General features: G+C 41.1%; 1 protein-coding gene across 1 annotated transcript in view; it reads right to left on the bottom strand.

Annotated features, from left to right (window-relative positions):
• Positions 1-227: 227 nt before the first annotated feature.
• The window catches only part of TXK (TXK tyrosine kinase), a 50,591-nt gene continuing 33,281 nt past the window's right edge, over positions 228-17,537 (bottom strand). The window contains exons 9-15 of the mRNA XM_016207996.2: positions 15,088-15,162; positions 12,523-12,694; positions 8,756-8,972; positions 6,187-6,251; positions 4,096-4,214; positions 2,398-2,555; positions 228-296 (exon numbers count right to left, since the gene is read on the bottom strand). Of these exons, the coding sequence (XP_016063482.2) occupies positions 228-296; positions 2,398-2,555; positions 4,096-4,214; positions 6,187-6,251; positions 8,756-8,972; positions 12,523-12,694; positions 15,088-15,162 (875 nt within the window). The remainder of the gene's footprint in view (positions 297-2,397; positions 2,556-4,095; positions 4,215-6,186; positions 6,252-8,755; positions 8,973-12,522; positions 12,695-15,087; positions 15,163-17,537) is intronic.

The raw sequence follows: 17,537 nt of genomic DNA, 5'->3' as shown, positions 1-17,537 counted from the left end.
TGAAGAATGTTACAGAAAAATAAGTGCTTAGAAGTCCATCTCAAACATGCAGAAGAATTGTCAGGGAATTCTTAAATGTTATAAAAAGTTTGGAAAGCCTGTGATCTTGGTAATGTTTCCAAGAGTCAGCAACTCTGAAGGAAGATTTCCACCATCCATGGCCCACACAGTATTTCCTTTTGGGATAATTTTGTGACCTGATCCTCTGGGTTGGCATTCCACTCAAGTCACCAAGTTTCTGCCATCTCTGTGAGAACCTGCAGCAGCTCAGCAAACGTAGGGCGGCCTTTAGGTTTCTGGAAAAGGGAAGCAGAGGATGTCAGCTCAGCTTAAGACTCACTCAGACACTGTTTCTGGAACTTGCTGGCAGGGACCTGGATCCAGGCTGGTTCCCCACATATGGAAGAGAAAGATAACTTGGCTATCGCACAAGCATGATTGGCATGGAGCGAGATATGGGTGTGAAAATGTAAGAGCAGAGAGGGTTGCAAAGATAAAATGGCCAGAACTGCAAACACTAGCCACATGTGGCTACTTAAATTTCAATTAATTAAAATTAAGCACATTTTAAAATTCAGTTCTCAGTCACACCAGCCACTTCTCAAGTCTTCAGTGCCCAGGTGTGGTGACCACATGGGACTGCACAGACATAGCACGTCCCCATCACCATGGAAGGTTCTGTGGGCCGGCCCTGCCCGAGCTCTCCTGGGATGACTTGATATGCATGAGATAAAGGAAGAGCTGGGACAGAGGGGGCGTCTAGAGTGCCAGGCTCCCACGCTCAGTCAGTCGTTTACTACACCTGATACCCTGTGGAAAGAAGGATTGCAGTCAGAAAGCAAAAGCCATGTTTTCATGAGGGACTTTGCAGGTCCGAGAACACAAGCTGTGCTGTCTTAAGGCTCAGTCAACAAAGTCCTTGGCCACAGGCCAAGGACTGGAGCATTTTCCTATTTCACCATGGGATGTGGTTTGGCTTTGGCTCCATGAGGAAGAAGAGATGACACTGTTGGCAAATGGAACGGCTCGTGGTGGCCACATTCTCACCAAGGCCATAGGCAGGAGGGTTAGTGGGCAGGCACCACTCTTAGTGGCCTATGAACAATGAAAAAGAGCAGAAGAACTATGAGCACACGTGAGAATCCTTGAGATTCCAGGAGTGCATTGTGAAGCTTTCGCGTGAAATGTGTGTATCAATGCTATTATGATCATGTTGAATCTAGAGGCACCTAAGCCCCTGGGACTGTTTAGATTATATTAAAAAGTTATAGGCAAAATCAACTTTTGCAAACAAGTAAATCAACATAACCAAAACACTGTTTTAATCCATGTCCCAACTGTAATTTGATGTCTTTGACTTGGTCCTCTCTGCCCTTCTCTGTCTCCTCCCCACAAAATATAAAATCCCAATAAGTATTTTACTGTATGTATATGTATATTGCTTCATACACAATATATATTCCTGAGCTATTTTCAATGTTAGTACAAAGGTGCTCTTAAGACAGCTGTTTGCTACCAACAGCTTTCAAGATTCCTTGCAGAGCAGTTAGCCATATGTAAAATATTTTCATATACCAGGTATCTTTATAAAATCAATACTTCTCTGGAATGTGAACAACCAAATCACTCTTGGAATATTGAATTTCCCAGTGTTTGTGGATTGGGAATCAAATGATTTGTTTTTCAGCCAGGAGGAATCTCCGCCCCCAGCTGTGGTCTTTTCTGGGCTGAAACTGTCAGCTGTCAGAATCACAGGGGAGTCTGATAGGACGGGAGGGGTGCGTTGAACCAATGCCCAGAAAAGTCAGCAGCGAGGCATAAACCCCTCTGGCTTTGGCATTTCAAGGAAAAGAGAAACTGCACGCCCAAAAGATAATTTCCTAAGTAGAAGTTCCTGGCACCCTTTCTGCCTTCATTCCTGTTCTGGTTTAATCTCTCTATCGGGAGACTTGAGTGCCCCAAGAGAGATGAAACCCACTACTTTTAGCCTTGGAAAAGCAAGACAAATTAAAGTAGAGTAAGTAAATAAAAATACCATCCTTCTCTTTCAATGTGGAAGTTTAACAAACCCTATCCTACCCTTAGCTTCCACCCACCAGTTCCTAAGAGGTGTAAACCATCTAATCACTGAGGCTTTACTAATGACAAGAGTTTCTGCAGGAGCCAGTCTCAGAAGATAAGACTTAGAAAATGCCCTGAATTCTTCGTTGAAAGGCCATTGTTACACACAAATGGATTAATGACTTTGCAGTGGGAGTTTCAGATAGAAATAGTACTTCTGGCTCTAGTACAGAGAAACAGCCGCCTTTTCCTGCCACGATGGGATCCTGAGGTGGGGTCTGTTCTCAGGTGCCGGGCCTGCCCACATTCACAGGAGAGTAAGCAAGGGACCCTCACCTCGTGCCAGCAGCGGTACATGACTTCATAGATGGACATTGGTGCCAGGTGAGGGCGGTACAGCCTAAAGCCGTTAGAAATGGCTTCCACAACTTGCAAATTTGACTTATTTTCAAAAGGCATTTTCCCTTCTGTAAAAACTTCCCACATCAAAACTCCTGCAAATACAGCGCACAAAAAACAGAGGTTAGAGAGAAATGGCCACTTGGAACTGAAAGAACTGTCTCAGTCTATATGGCATTATCTTCCCCTTCCAGTCTTGGCCTTATAATCCCCCAGAATGAGAGCAGGCCCATCTGGGGAGCAGATTGTGTGCATCTTAGTTTTCAAACAGGCCTGTAATCTGAAAATATTCCAGTTGAAAACAATGCCTTTCCTTTTCCATTGGCCCGTCTGCCTCCCTATTGGAAGAAAGAGCTGCCCGCATTTTCATTTCTAAGCATTCTCATGTCTCCACACCCTGACATCAATAAACCTTCTCGCCATTCCACAGAAAACGACAGAATTGTCTGAGGCTCTGCTGCCTGCTAAGACCAGGAGGTTACGAGTCAGCAGATGGCATGCGTCCCACCCCCACTGCAAGTTCGACTGCTGGGTTGAGCCGCAGGCTACCTAGAAGGCTCTGTGCATAAGCAGGCATTCAGTAATCATTGATTGATTCATTGATTGACTCATGAAACTTCTTCAAGCTTCCCAATTTGAGTTCATTTAATTATTCACTTGTTCTGCAAAATTGTGTTAGGTATCAAGTAGAGGCCAGGCCTAGGCTGGAGCCAGAGGATTGTTAAGAATGAGACCAGCCTATGTGCTCAAGAGCCTCACTGTCCAAGGGTGGGGATGGGCGTAGGGTGGAGACAAGTGGTCGGCTAAAACTCAAGGAGTTGTAATTGTTCTGCAACCGCTTGATGAGGCCCTTGGATTGTTATCCATTGGTCTCAAAACTTAACTGTTCTCCAGTAGATGTTAAAATGTCACCTGCCAAGACTACCACATGTCCCTGGAGAGCTAATGAGATCAATAATACAAGTTTAACCTTATTGTGACAATAAAATTCACACCCTTCTGAGGGTACAGCTGTCCCTCCAAACCCAAGAAGCCATCCAGGCAAGTCTGGGTGAAAGAGAATAGATAGATTATCACACATTTGTTGCCACTCTTTGAAAATCAATTAAAAGAACATACTCCATTGGACATGGGTCTACAGTGTCTATTTCTCAGTGGAGAACATTACCCAATATAAATATCAATTGACAGATCCCAAGGAAGCCTGTGTCTAAATTCCACAAAATTTGAAGGTAATGAAGTAAATTAGGTGATGTTTCTTGGTAGTTAGACAATGACATTTATTAATTACACTCAAAATTCAATGACCGCATAAGATCAATTTTCCTTGCAAGTCTGTGGCGTGGACATGTTGGCTGAGTTTGTTTTCTAGACCAGGAGACTCTATGGCCTGTTACTGTTTATTAACAAGTGCTCAATGGAAAAGGAAAAGATCCAAGAGGCAGACTTATGTAAGAAGGTGAAGAACACCTGCTGCCAAAGACAGGCTGGGTGTGTTTAGAACACTTAAGACAGAAAGCACAGTTATTAGAAGACTTTCTTAAAATGCTGCATCCTATTAATAAATCAAAGTGTAAAGAGATTGGCCTATTTTATGACATCAAGCTCCATTAAAAGAACATCAAAGTCACTCACCAAATGACCAGACATCAGATTTGCTGCTGTACTTGTTGAAATGGAAAACTTCAGGCGGGGACCACTTGACTGGAAACTTGGCTCCAGAAGAACTGATGTATTCATCATCCAAAACGTACCTAAGAACATCAGGTTGCAAAGCACATTGTGTTTTGTGTTACCTCCAAGTTCTGTTTACTTCAAATCCCTTCAGCTAACTCAGTTTTAGAAGACAAAGTGTTTTACCCCAGAAAAGTTCTGTATACCTTCGCTTTTTGTTTTCAAAGTGGGAAAGCAGTTCTTACAGTGTTTCCCAAACCAAGCCTCAATTGTGTTTATTTTATTTGGGTCTCAGAAAAGCATAGCCATTCTTCAGTCCAAAACATACCCTGCTGATTATGTTAATTACAATAAAATCTGCAAAGAAGCGTGATGAGTGGTCTAACAACCAAGTTTATAAAAAGGAAATAAATATATAATAGAAAAGAAGAAATTCAAAGCTGAATGCCTTATTTTCTTTCTGCATGTGTTTTGTGGGACAGAGAAGGGGAGAAATAAAAGTATTTGAATATAATATATTTGAGGTGGAAAATGCCTAATGTGTTAAAATGACCCTATATGGAAAGAAATCAATAGTAGCTGCCACCTCCTTTAAAAAATAAAAAAGAGATTAAATCCTCTCGAGAATTTTTTGCAGGAATATCCAAGTATGGGCATCTGGAGAGAAGACAGGATAGATAACTTGTGCTATGTAGCCCCTCAAATATGTAGTCTAGTATTTTTAATTTCTTTATTAATGCTTCCCCATGTTCCACTTTTTCCCCACAAACCCTACCTCACCCCATCTTTAAACTCTTTATTGAGCCTGAGGTCATTCTACCGAGGGGAAAGAATGAATCATAGAAAACAGAGAAGGAAGAGCCATTTTTCATAGCTTGTGCGTTTCCAAAGTCTAGGCTTTCCGGAGGGTGAGGCTGGAATCACCCACCAACTCTTTGGGAGGATGGCTCCTGAGTAAGAGTAAGGCCTCGCCCCACCGTTACCATCTCTCTCTCTAGAAAAAGGTTCCTTCGGCTGGGAAGTACAGTAAGAGTAGGGAAAGGGAAGGGGTATTAGATAGTAGTGGGTGGCTGCGGTGGGGTCCTGCCCTGCTCCCTGCATGAGCTGCCCCGTCCCGGGGCAGAGCAGGAGGCCTGCGCTTCCCCACAGTAGGCCGGGGGTTCAAGAGCAAAGCAGCCTGTGCCCTCTGCCCAGGTGGAGCCTCAGGAAACGAGCAGGATCGCAGAGGACAAGACGCTGTGGATGTGCCCTGGAAATGGGCCCCAGCTCGCAGGGATCAGGCAGCTGGAGGAGCTTTCCAATCAGAGGCGGCCAGGTGTGAAGGGATCTTGCGACAGAAACTCAGGGTGAGTCGGCGGCCGCCTGTGGGCACCGCCAGCCAAGCACAAAAAACGAGGATGGTGACTGCAAGGAAGCCGGTGCCAAGGGACAGCAGACAATAACAAGGCGCAGGCAGGCCACCTCCCTGTCAGTACTGTGGCCCCGAGAAATACAACACTGGCATTTTGGCCCTGAAGAGGGTCAAGGAGAAACCCTAAATTGACTGGGGTTAAATTTCTAGCAACTTGAAAGAAAGGGCTCAAAATATAAACAGCAAGGAGTTATAAAAAATAATGTTAGATATTTTACGCTCTTGAATGTACACTTCAAGTCGACTGCTACACCTGATAATAGAAATGTATGTTGATGACATAAAAAATCAGAGCTGAGCAAACAAATTTATTCTTTTTCCTTTCAGAAATAGATAGATATCAGAAAAGCTTTTTTTCTTAATCTTACACATACAATGAGTAGGCTGAGAAATTACTTTTAATTCTAAGATATGCTACAGTTTTATTAATGATGCTATGAAAGAAGATCAGATTAGCCCACAGTATCTGTTTACCTCACAGCTAAACTTGGTGCATGTCCTAAAATTCAAAGGGGGTCAGCAGGCCAAGCAGCCACATTAACAGAGAAAAAACAACAAAGCCAATAACACCTTTCAGTTTGTCAGTAGACAAATGCAAGGTCCTGTCTTATGAGTAAACAACAACAAAATATATCACGTACCTCGTCATTCCAAAGTCCGAAATTTTTACTATGCTTGTAGAACTGACCAAACAATTCCTTGCCGCCTATAAAAGAAAAAAACTCAAGTTCAAATATTGTAAGTTTTTCTTTCAGGAGTTCCTACTCTCCTTTTCCTTGGTTTAGTTGGGCCCCTACACTACTTCTCTGTGTGAGCAGCTATGTTATTTTTGGTAACACCTGTCAGTGTTGTATATGATTCGATATATTTGCCCTCACATAGTGGATTTTAATGATTTTTTAAAGAAAGAAAAAAGAAGTGAAAAAAAATTGTAACACTTTTCCTTTTTAAGATTTTTAATATTTCTCAAAAAGCATCCTCGATAAATATGAAGATTAACTCAATCTTAATGAGGATTTAAGAATCTTGACATAAAAAATAGTGTGTATTTTTGAATTTATCTTAAATAAAAAGAAGGCCCAATATAAATGACAAATAAGGGATAGTCATTACACATCTTTGAGACCTATCATTGCTAATACAAATTGAAACTTACATCCCATCAAATATAACTATTTACAATGATACTTTCATATTTCTTAAAATTACCAGAGTGAACTAAATATAGTACTATATAATGCAGAGATGATCTATTTGATGCCAAACAATCCATTTTCAGTCAACCTAATCAAGAAAATGATTGTTTGGGTTAGTTAGCCTCATTATAGGTCAATGGTTTGATAGAATTTTTCTTTTTTCAGCAAATTTGTGGTGTAGTTAGTCCAAAAACAAAAATCTTGAAATGGTAAGTCAGAAGGAGCCAGTTGGGAAGAGCTGACAAGAGCTGGCAATGACCTCAAAGCCAGACCACAAGGCAAACCCTTGACAGGGCAAGCCTCCTTGATAGCTGGTATATTTTAAGCGGTATGTCGGTGGATAAAGTAGGACAAAAAGACAACAGTGAAGGAAGAAACCATGGGTAGGAGAGTCTGTAAGAAGCCACCTGGAGCAAATAGAATGACCAGAACTGTCACATGAGTTTAGAATTCAAATCCTTGTCAGGAAAGACAAACCTGCAGAGACGAGGAAAGTGAGCTAGGTAGAATCGATGTCATATCCATCCCCTCAAAAATCTGCTCAATAGCTACTCCGTGCTAGACAGAGGAATGTGCAAAAGAATGGCCCTGCTATGTAATCCCAATAGTGAGCATGGCTGAGCTCTTCTCTGTGCCAGACACTGTGTTGAGTGCTTGCACACATTAATCCATGCAATTCTCCCAACAAGCCCATATTAGGGAAGTGCTATAATTATTACCATTTGCTAATTAACTAGCTTTCTTAGCTAGTAAGAAACAGAGGTGGGATGGCAACCCAGGCAGTCCAGCTCTAGAGCAGTGGTTCTCAATCTTGACCGCACAGTGGACCTTCCAGGAAATTTTTCAAAAAATATCGACGGCTGGATTCCACTTCCAGAGATTCTGGTTTAATTGGTCTAGGGTATGATCTGGGTATTGTGATGTTTTAAAAAGTCCTAGGCCTTGATCTCAAGGAGTTTGGAGTCTAGCATTTGGGTAAACACTATAAACAATTACAAAGTAGAAATAAGAAATGCCATGAGTTCTAAGTCATGTGTAGGACAAGCAATGGTATGCTGGGGGCCAACGAAATGATGCCTCCTTTCTCTCTCCAGAATATTTCAGCCTGGATGAGTAATGTGGTCATCTGGTCATGGGTGATGGAAGTAAAGGATTACCTCTAGGTGACAGTATCCGGGATTTCTTACAGAATTCTCATCAGAGTTAATTTTTGGACTTAGAAATGAGACATGGAAGAGCATAGGAGGAATAGTATAAATATCATGAATAAATATGGAGTAGATAGGACCTTTTTTCAAGGGGAGAAAGCAAAGCAGAAAGCAGAGCTGTTAGCATTTGGGGCAAGATGAGCCTCAACTCTTTTTTGTTTCTTTGTTTGTTTTTTGCAGGACTGTTCTGAACATTACAGAGCAGAATGATCAGGTATTTCCAGTCCTCATTTATGCCAGTACTGCTGATGCAGTCCTGCTAGCACCAGACCGCCTCCGCGGGCAGCTTCACCCGTGAGAGCCACTGGAGTTGTTCTTAGCTATGTATCTCCAGGGCTGGCCGAGCGCTTGGCACTTACTAGGCACTCAGTGCGTATTTGATTATGGGTTGGAAGGAGGGAGGGAGGGAGGGAGGGAGGGAGGGAGGGAGGGAGGGAGGGAGGGAAGAGAGAAAGGAAAGAGAAGGAGGGAGGGAGGAAAGAAAAGTAAATTAGTTTTCGTTAGTTAATTAGTGTGGTGGTTGGTTAGTTTAAGGCATATTTAGGGTAACACTCTTCGGTTACAGCATCAACAGGCAATTAAAAATAAAGCAGCTCAATGACTCATCATTGATGTTTCTCTCTCTCCCTCTCCCTTCTTCTTTCTCTGAAATCAATAAAAACATATTTTTTTAAAGTAATACTAAAGTTACACTTTCGAGCAAATTACACGAAGAAGAAAATGTTTTCAACTTAAGCATTATCCCCAGTATGGCACGTCCTCCGAATACCAGCGCAGCCCTGGCGCCCCAGGCGGCCCCCGCTCACCAGGTCCCTGTGGATGAAGCGGCTGCGCTCCAGGTACTCCATGCCCGCGCACACGTCCTGGCACATGCTGAGCAGCGCGTCGGTGCCGAGCGCCCCCTTCCGGGCGCGCAGGTAGTGCAGCAGGCAGCCGTTCTCCATGAACTCGGTCACGATGTACAGCGGCCGGTGCTGGATGCACACGCCGTACAGCTGCACCAGCCGCGAGTGCGACAGCCGCCTGCGCGAGACACACAGTGTGCGTTTGGGGGTGTTGGGGCTCCCCGGGGGCTTCTACCATCTCTGCATGGTGTTCATCCCTGAGACACGATGAAAATGGACCCAAGCCCGAGAGCGGCGCAGCTCCCCTCCCGCCGTGCGCCCTGAGAAAGGCGGCCCAGGGCGCAGGGCCTCAGTGCTGCGGTGCGGAGCATCACACGCCCACCGGCTCGGTTTCTCCTTTCATTTCTGTCCCTTGAATTTCAACCTTCCCAACTGTAGCTGCTCAGACAAAAAATTCTGGACAGACGGGAGGGAGGAAAGAGTGATTGATACACATAAAAAAGAAACTGGAATACAAACTATTTAAATTAAATTATCTTTACGTAATCAGAGCTAGGAGTTTAACTAAAAACCTTTATGACCAATATTAATTACCCCCTGAGAAAAACACTTAGGGAGCTGGAGGCAAGAAGATTGAGGGGTTTCCAGTTTTTACCTTATTAATTTCCGTGTAATATGAACTTACGATGTTAAAGCTTTGCTTTCAAAATCTAAATTATTTTAGCATGAAGATATGATGATGTAGAAATAAAGAATAAAATGAGATACAAGTGAAAAAGTTCTTGATATTAAAATTACTATAGGTATACTTTTATTATTATAAATATAATTATTTCATATATCTTCATATAATGTATTGCCACTTATAAGCTACACCCAGAGATACAAACCCATTGTTCAACAACTAAAATGAAAAATCCCTTAAAGGCAATGCAGTGTTTAAATGATTAAGAAAATATAATGCTCGTAATCAAAAGAGCTGAATTTAAGTTTTACCTCCTACTAGCTGCCTGACCAGGGGCAACTTATTTAAACTTTCTAAACCTCATTTTTTTTTACATGTGAAATGGGGATAATAAAACCGAACCTTCTTCCTTCCAGTGAGTTAAATGAGGTCGTGTATGTGAATATATTACAAACAGTACAAACCCAAGGTAAAAATATGTAGCTAAATTTGTTTTAATTTAATAGGCTTTTATGGGTTAAGTTGTCTAAGAGGGAAAAGACTGGTTTTGTTTCATTCCTCTAAATCGTCTTTAGCAGATGCTCTGGAAACATCATGAGTACAGGCCCCTAATTTACGTCATATCTCAAAATATAATGATTAAGAGCACAGAAGAGACTTGAAGTTGTTATTTTACTGAACTGGAAAAGCTACACAGGAGGCCAACAAGTTTGGTTAACAGGTATGGCAACCGCTATAAGATCTGGCCTGCAGTAGTTGCCCAATAAATGTCTGTTTATCATTATGTTAGTTCATTTAAGATCATGGCTTTTGTGCCCACAATTTAGAGTCCTGATTTCAATCGGAAGCTCTACCAATGTTTTACTGTGAGACTGTAGACAAGATTTCCTTTTTCTCATCTGAAAAATTGGGATCTTAATCGAACCTACCTCATAGAATTGTAAGGGTTCACTAACTCATTCAGCCATCCACAAATATTTTTCTCACACCAACTACATGCTAGTCATCATTTTAGGCACTCACCGGGTTGTAAAAGAGAGATAAATAAGGTTTTATTATCATGGGGCTTACGTTCTAGTTGGGGGGAGAACAAAACAAATACACATACATGAAGCTTTGGAGTAGTGACAAGGGCTTTGATGGAACTAACACAAGGTGATATAATAGAAAGCATTTGGGGAAGGGGATGCCAATTAAACGGCGTAGTCAGGGGAGGCTTCCTGAAGGAGGGGACATTCAAACTAAACCATTAGAAAAAGGAGGTAATGTGTATATTACCGTATAATATGCACATACACAATGTAATATGTGTATTACCAAGCTGTTTATGCTTGCCAGATAGAGCTCAATGTATGTCACCTATTTACATTTTTAAAGATGGATGTGTTTGCATTCCACAGTTAGAAGTCAGAGGGGAGCTTTTCCTGCTTCACTTTTTTTTTTTTTTAATATATCTTTATTGATTTCAGAGAGAGGAAGGGAGAGGGCGAGAGAGAGATAGAAACATCAATAATGAGAGAGTCACTGGTCAGCTGCCTCCTGCACGCCCCCGGCCCGGGATTGAGCCCGCAACCCGGGCATGTGCCCTGACCGGGAATCGAACCTCGATCTCCTGGATCTTAGGTCGATGCTCAACTGCTGAGCTCCTGCCTCACTTTCAAAAAACAAAATCAGAAAAAATCAACTGTGTGCAAATGCAAGAAAATATTATGTCCATCTGAACTGACTTAAAAATAAGCCCTTAGTCTCCTCATTCCTGCCCCCATAAACTAAAAAGAGCTATTTCTATTCCCCACGCTCCATGCATCTCCCATCACCCTCAAGCTACTCTCCTCAGAAATCCTCACTCCAAATGCCCAATAAAGCTTGAGCCTTCCAAGAATCCCCTCATCATGACGTTAGACAGTCCTAATTCTTCGTTTGATAGGAATTCCAATATGCTTTCAACTTTCCCTGACTCATATGTCTCCCATTTATTCCTTCCTTACTATGCCTATTTAATCTAACACAGGAATGTTTTGTCTTAGATACAGGAAACCCATGTTCAGATGCAGTTAGCATAAGGGAGCAAAGGCCAGCAGGGAAGCCTAGGGGCACAAAAACATCTTTGGGAAGCTGATGTCGCTGGAAAATTTTGCTTATCACAACTTTCCCTGAAAATCATTTTGTTGTAAGTGGATGGAAAGAACATTTTGATAGGACATTTGGGGTTTGGGTTTTAGAGCCCAAGAGACAGTATTGCTCTGCCTTCAAAGGAAAATGGGTCCAGTTAATCACATCTGGTGTTTTGGTTGGTTGGTTGGTTGGTTGGTTGGTTGGTTGGTTGGTTGGTTGGTTGGTTTTTTCAATTGAGGTCTGCAAGTTTGGAGCAGAACTAAATTGCTGTGGATAATAAAACAGAATGTAGGTAATCTGGATTTTTCTTCTTCACTACATTTGTTGCTCCTTTAAGTAAAGGTTGAACAAATACTTAGAGAAAGTTGACTTGATTTGTGTCAAATTATTGGCCTGTTCTGGTTCAGGCCAGTTTGCAGACATGAAACACAGCCACAGGTTCAACTGAGTCAAAATGATGATCTGGAAAATCACAGAAGTTAAGAGCAATATCCAATGGTCTAGAAAGAGCCACTTCTGTTAAAGCTTAGGATTCCTAAATCCTCTGAAAGCAAATACTTTATCCTTATATTACTATTTAGACAAAGTCAACATTTTTGTTTCTGGGGAAAGGGGGGGGAAAGGTGCACTTATTTGAACCCTATTATTAAGCTGAAAAGAATACACTTTCCTAGATTACCTCATTTAATTCACACATTGGTCCAGCAAGGTAGGAATTGTTTTCCCCATTTTACAGGTGAGAAAATTGAGGCTTGGAAAGGTGAAATAACTCATCCAGGCCACATAGAGGTTAAATAATTGGCTCAGGTCACACAACTAGTTTCAGCAGAGTTGTGACAAATTCAGATGTGACTGACTCCAAAATCCATATTCTTTTCATGATACCAGAGTGTCGTAAGAAACTTCTCCAGGTACTGTTTATACTTACGTCATCACTTTAGCCTCTTCAATGAAATCCTCCTCGGACATGGAGCCTTCGTTGATGGCCTTGATAGCTACCTGGAGATGCGCTCGCCACTCACCTAAGTGGACCACACCAAACTGACCGCTTCCAATCTCCTTTACGAAAGCCAATTCAGACGGATCTATCTCCCACTTCTCTGAAAAGTAAAAATTCCATGTTAGAAGTAGGGAAAAGCTTGTTAAAATTTTAGACCTAAAAAAGATTTAGGGATTACCTAAGCCTATGCTCTTCTTTTATAGAGAGGTTTAAAAATGTATACATGAGCAGAGAGGACCTGCAATCATTTTTAATGCTCTCATTGTGGCTTAAATGTGTAATTCCGGAATTCAAGTTTAAAATTACAAGCTTGACTTACTTAGAGAAGAATTATGGATATCAAAACATGCTTTCTCTTTTCAGAGACCCAGGAGAAAACAGTTCCGTGCCTTTCTGAACTAAACCAACCAAAACTAGACCTGGGACCTAAAATATTTATATCCCCAGCCTGGTTTTGTCATGGTAAATAAACTTGTGAGACAGATAAAGTTTCAGCTCTCCCTTCCCCCCCTTTTCAGTTCCTTCTACTGCCTACTCCAACTTTTCTGCCTTGGAAAAGTCTTCTCTTTAGAAAAAAAGTCTAATCAATTTGTCTAATAAATGTGCCCTATGTTAAGATTCTAACCCACACATATTTAAGTGTATGTTTGAAGTGAAATTTACATTACTACATATTTCTCATCCTATAGAAGCAAATCAGGGGAAAGAATGTTTTTTAAATAACCCTCTTGAAAACTCTGAGAAATATAAAATCTTTTGTATCTCCTTTTATATAGCAACACCACCCCCTGCTGGAACTTTAAAATAATGCACTTTAAAGAATTGTGAGAGCTGGTGGCCAACTTTGCAAAGTGCTCCCCCTCCCAAGAGCGGGTATGTCTTAAAAGTAACATGGGAGAGCATATTCATGACCTTGGGATTGGCATAGACTTATTCAGCATAATATAACCATAAAAGAAAATATTCATAATTACACTTTGTAAAAATTCTGTTTATCCATTACACCCTATTAAGAGAATCGAAAAGTAAGTCACAGACTGGGAGAAGATATTTCTAAAGCATGTGATCAACAAAGAATGCCTATTCCAAACACAAGTAAATCAATTGGAAAAAGGCAGATAATCCTATTTTTAAGAGTTAAAAACCTGAACATCTTATTTTCTTACAAAAGAGACTGCCCAAATGGCCACTAAACCTATGAGAAGTTGATCAAAATAATTGGTCATCAGGGAATTGCACATTTAAACCATAATGAGATACCCCTACACACTCATCAGACTGGCTAAAGTGAAAATAAAACAAACAAAAAACAAGAAAATACCTAATATTGGCAAGGGTAAAGGTATGGAGCAGCTGGAACTCCGTACACTGTTGATTGAAACGCAACTTGGTTAAGCTTTGGGAAAACTGCTGAAACGTCAGTGCAAACCCTAGGACCCAGAAATTCTGCTCTTAAGTGTATGTCCAACACTGAAGCATAAATGTGTACTTAATTCATCAAAAGACATACAAGAATGTTCATAACAATATTAATTATGAGAGACAAAAATTAGTTACAACCAGAGTGGCCATCTAAAAAGAAGTCCATTGCGGTACAGACACGCGATGCGCCACCACACCCCGGGCCGCGGGGAGCGGGCGCGTGACGGGAGGGGAGCCAGGCCCGGGAGACTGCGCGTGTCCAACCCACTTCCACGAAGCAGGCAAAACCGGGCAGACTACCTGAGCTGTAGACCTATGAATTGTGCACTGTTCTGAATGTTACAAATGGAGAATTTTAGTTTTAAAAAATCAAACAGGACCATTGTAACTTAAATTGATAATGGTGGAACTTTTAGTATATATATTATGTATAGTAATCAAGGGACCCGTAAAACCCTGAAATCACCTTGCCATCTCAATTAACATAGAGACCCCGAGTCCTGGTTATCTGGTACACAATATAATTGTGTTATTATTTTCCCCCCAGTATATTCTGAGTCCCACTAGTGAGAGAAATTTAAGGGGATAAAGTGTCACCAAATTAGAATATAGGATTCTTTGGCTCCATGTATTCTCACAAATTTGCAAATAACACATTTGTTAGAAAATAGTTCAAATCAAAATTTTTCCAGGCTCTATTTGAAAAAGGTGACAGGGATACTTTTAGCAGCTCATTTTTACAGGTTCTCTTGGACAGCAGTCATTTCCCTGCCACCCACGTAACCAGAGAGCAACAGCCCAAACATTCAAATGGAAAGAACTGTAATTATCAAGAAAGTTCTTAATAATGTTTAATGAAATATGGAGTAAAAGTAACATTTCCCCCCAAAGTTTAAATTGCCCTTATGAGATGCATATATTTAAACATCTCAGAAGGGAGATTTAAACTTTGAGAAGAAGCATATCTCGATGGACGTCTCAGAGAGCTGAGAATTTAAAGGACATGGAGGGAACTTGGGGTAAATTCTTTGCCGATTTGGTCTTTTACTGGAGCACGTGTGTATACCTTACCATAGCTAAAGCCAGCTGTGGCTGGCAAACAGCTGCCCATCAGCCCGACTGGGTAGCGGAGGCGGGACATGAGGCCTAGGGAGAAGGAGAAATCGGATCTCAAGCCTGGTTACTGATATAAATGACGTGCTAGACGATAGTACCATTCTTTACATAAATAAGGAAAAAAGTATCCTACTAAGTCTGTTTGCTTATTTTTCCCATTTGAAAAACATTTTTCATAAAATAATACATTCTCATTGAAGACAAATTAAAGAATTCAAAAACATATAAAGATGAAATAAAGGTCCCTCCACAAAATATTAACATCCAGAGATATACTGTTATCATTTTGATAAACATCTTTGGAAAAATCTCTGTATGCATATTTGAAAGCATACACACATCCAATACGTTTTACAGAAATGAAAATGTCTTGCTATAAATTTTTTGCAATCAACATGTAATTGATATATGCCAATGACTATAAAGAGACCTTAAAGTTACTTCCAAGATTTCCCTATTGTAAAATATGCTGTATGATCTTGAATGTATATATGTATGCACCTCTCAAATTATTGCCTCAGGATAAATTCCTTAAAATGGGGTTTCCTGATCAAAGGGTGTCTACAAAGGTTATACCAATTTGTTCAACCAAACAGAGCTTGAGGGTAACCATTAACCTATTCTTCTTTTTGAGAGTAATTTACTTTTTTAAAAATAGCATAGGAGCCCTAGCCAGGTAGCTCAGTTGATCAGGGAATCAGCCTCGATACACCGGGGTTGCGGGTTCCATCTCCAGTCAGGACACATAAAAGAATCACCAGTGACTCTGAAGACCTAGTTGCGGTTCAAGCCTTCATCAAGCTGGGTCTATAACAAATGCTCCAAACAAACATAAAGAGGACTCTCCTTAAGACCCCAACAATTCCCTCTAACGTAAAAGATTTTATTTGTCCAATACTTTCATTCGGTGAATTACTACCAGTGGTTTGATAGTCTCTCTCTCTGACAGAAAGAAGTCACTCTCTGCGTTGTCATTACTTCTGGTAAGGAGCTAAACTGACCAGAGGCCAAAAAATAGACAAGACAGTCATGGGCTTCCATTCACAACATCTTCCAAAAGTGGACCCTCCAAAATAGTCTCCAGGGACATGATTTGCCTCTTTCTGGAGGTGACGGCAGTAGCTGAATGCAGACTCTGGATTTAATAGGTTCAATGGCTCCAGTGGTTTCAAAGATTTCTGTGAGTTCAAGTGTCAGTGCAGATACTCAGCAACTGTGTGACCTTGAGCAAGTCACCTCACAACTCATGCCTCAGTTTCCTCATCTGTAAGATGGAGATAGCAAGAGTACCTGCCTCACAGGACTGCTCTGAAGACTAAGTAAATAAATATACATAAAAGCACTCAGAACAGGTCTGGCCCAAAGAGAGTCCACAACAAATGAGTCATTTCTGGGTCCCAGGCCTTTCCTCTTATCCCCCTTCTTTCTTGTTGCTGTATTTTTTCACTATTTCTTTTCTCTTAATAAATAGCAGCCATAGTTTTAAGTTTTCAGGCCCTGTTTTTCATTGTTTTTATCACTTGATCCAGGTTTTTTATTTTAAAAGTTATGTGTATGATATTTTATTTATTATAAGAATAATTTATGTACATTGTAATAAAAAATTAAACCCTAAAGCAATTTGTAAAGCAGAAAATAAAAGCTTCCCATGCCCCAAGTCCTATTCCCCAGAGGTAAACATTAACAGCCTGTTGTCTGTTATAATCTTATTAGTTTAAAAATTATTACCTAAATGTCAACAGTTTTCCTATGCACACACGTATGTGTAAATGTATATATTTTTCAGAAGTTGCCTAATTCTAAATATACTGCTTTGTACTTTTTTGTTTCCACTAAACAACTTATCATGAGCATCTTTTCATGTTGGCACATCCTGACCTACCCCCGTTTGTTTTTTAACCTCAGCACCATAACCACTCTGCTTCTTAAATGTTGTCTTTGAAGGAAGGGGAAGCGTGAAGGAGAAAAGTCAGAACTGGCCTCCGTCGGAGGTTCCTGCCTCTCGCTGCAAACAGGCCTCCCCGGCCCCGCTCAGACGCGCGGCCACATCCTCTCCCAACAAACTCCCGCGACCATCTGGGACAGCCACGCGGACTCGCCCCATACGTGGGTAAAAATGCCCTTGGATTTATTCCTGATATTTAGAATGGAAAAGTGGCTGCTTTCCAAAAGAGATTTTTTTTTTCCAACACAACTTTCCATGAGAGAAATCTAACAAATATTGTATGAGAAGTCAAAACAATATGAAAGGTCCAGTGGGTTCCAAATTCGATAGTGCTGAGGTAAGGGAACCCCCCACGGGCCCCAAGTGGTCTAGCAGAAGTGGGGTGAGGGCTGAAGGCAGAGATGTGATTGCAGTTGTGGTGGGACTTTCTGGAATCCTGTATCTTTCCATAGATGCTAGA

This window comes from Miniopterus natalensis, chromosome 1 (assembly GCF_054644295.1).
Source record: "Miniopterus natalensis isolate mMinNat1 chromosome 1, mMinNat1.hap1, whole genome shotgun sequence".
Lineage (NCBI taxonomy): Eukaryota > Metazoa > Chordata > Mammalia > Chiroptera > Miniopteridae > Miniopterus > Miniopterus natalensis.
Note: the sequence above shows the minus strand (reverse complement) of the source record. Positions and strands in the feature narration are given on the sequence as shown.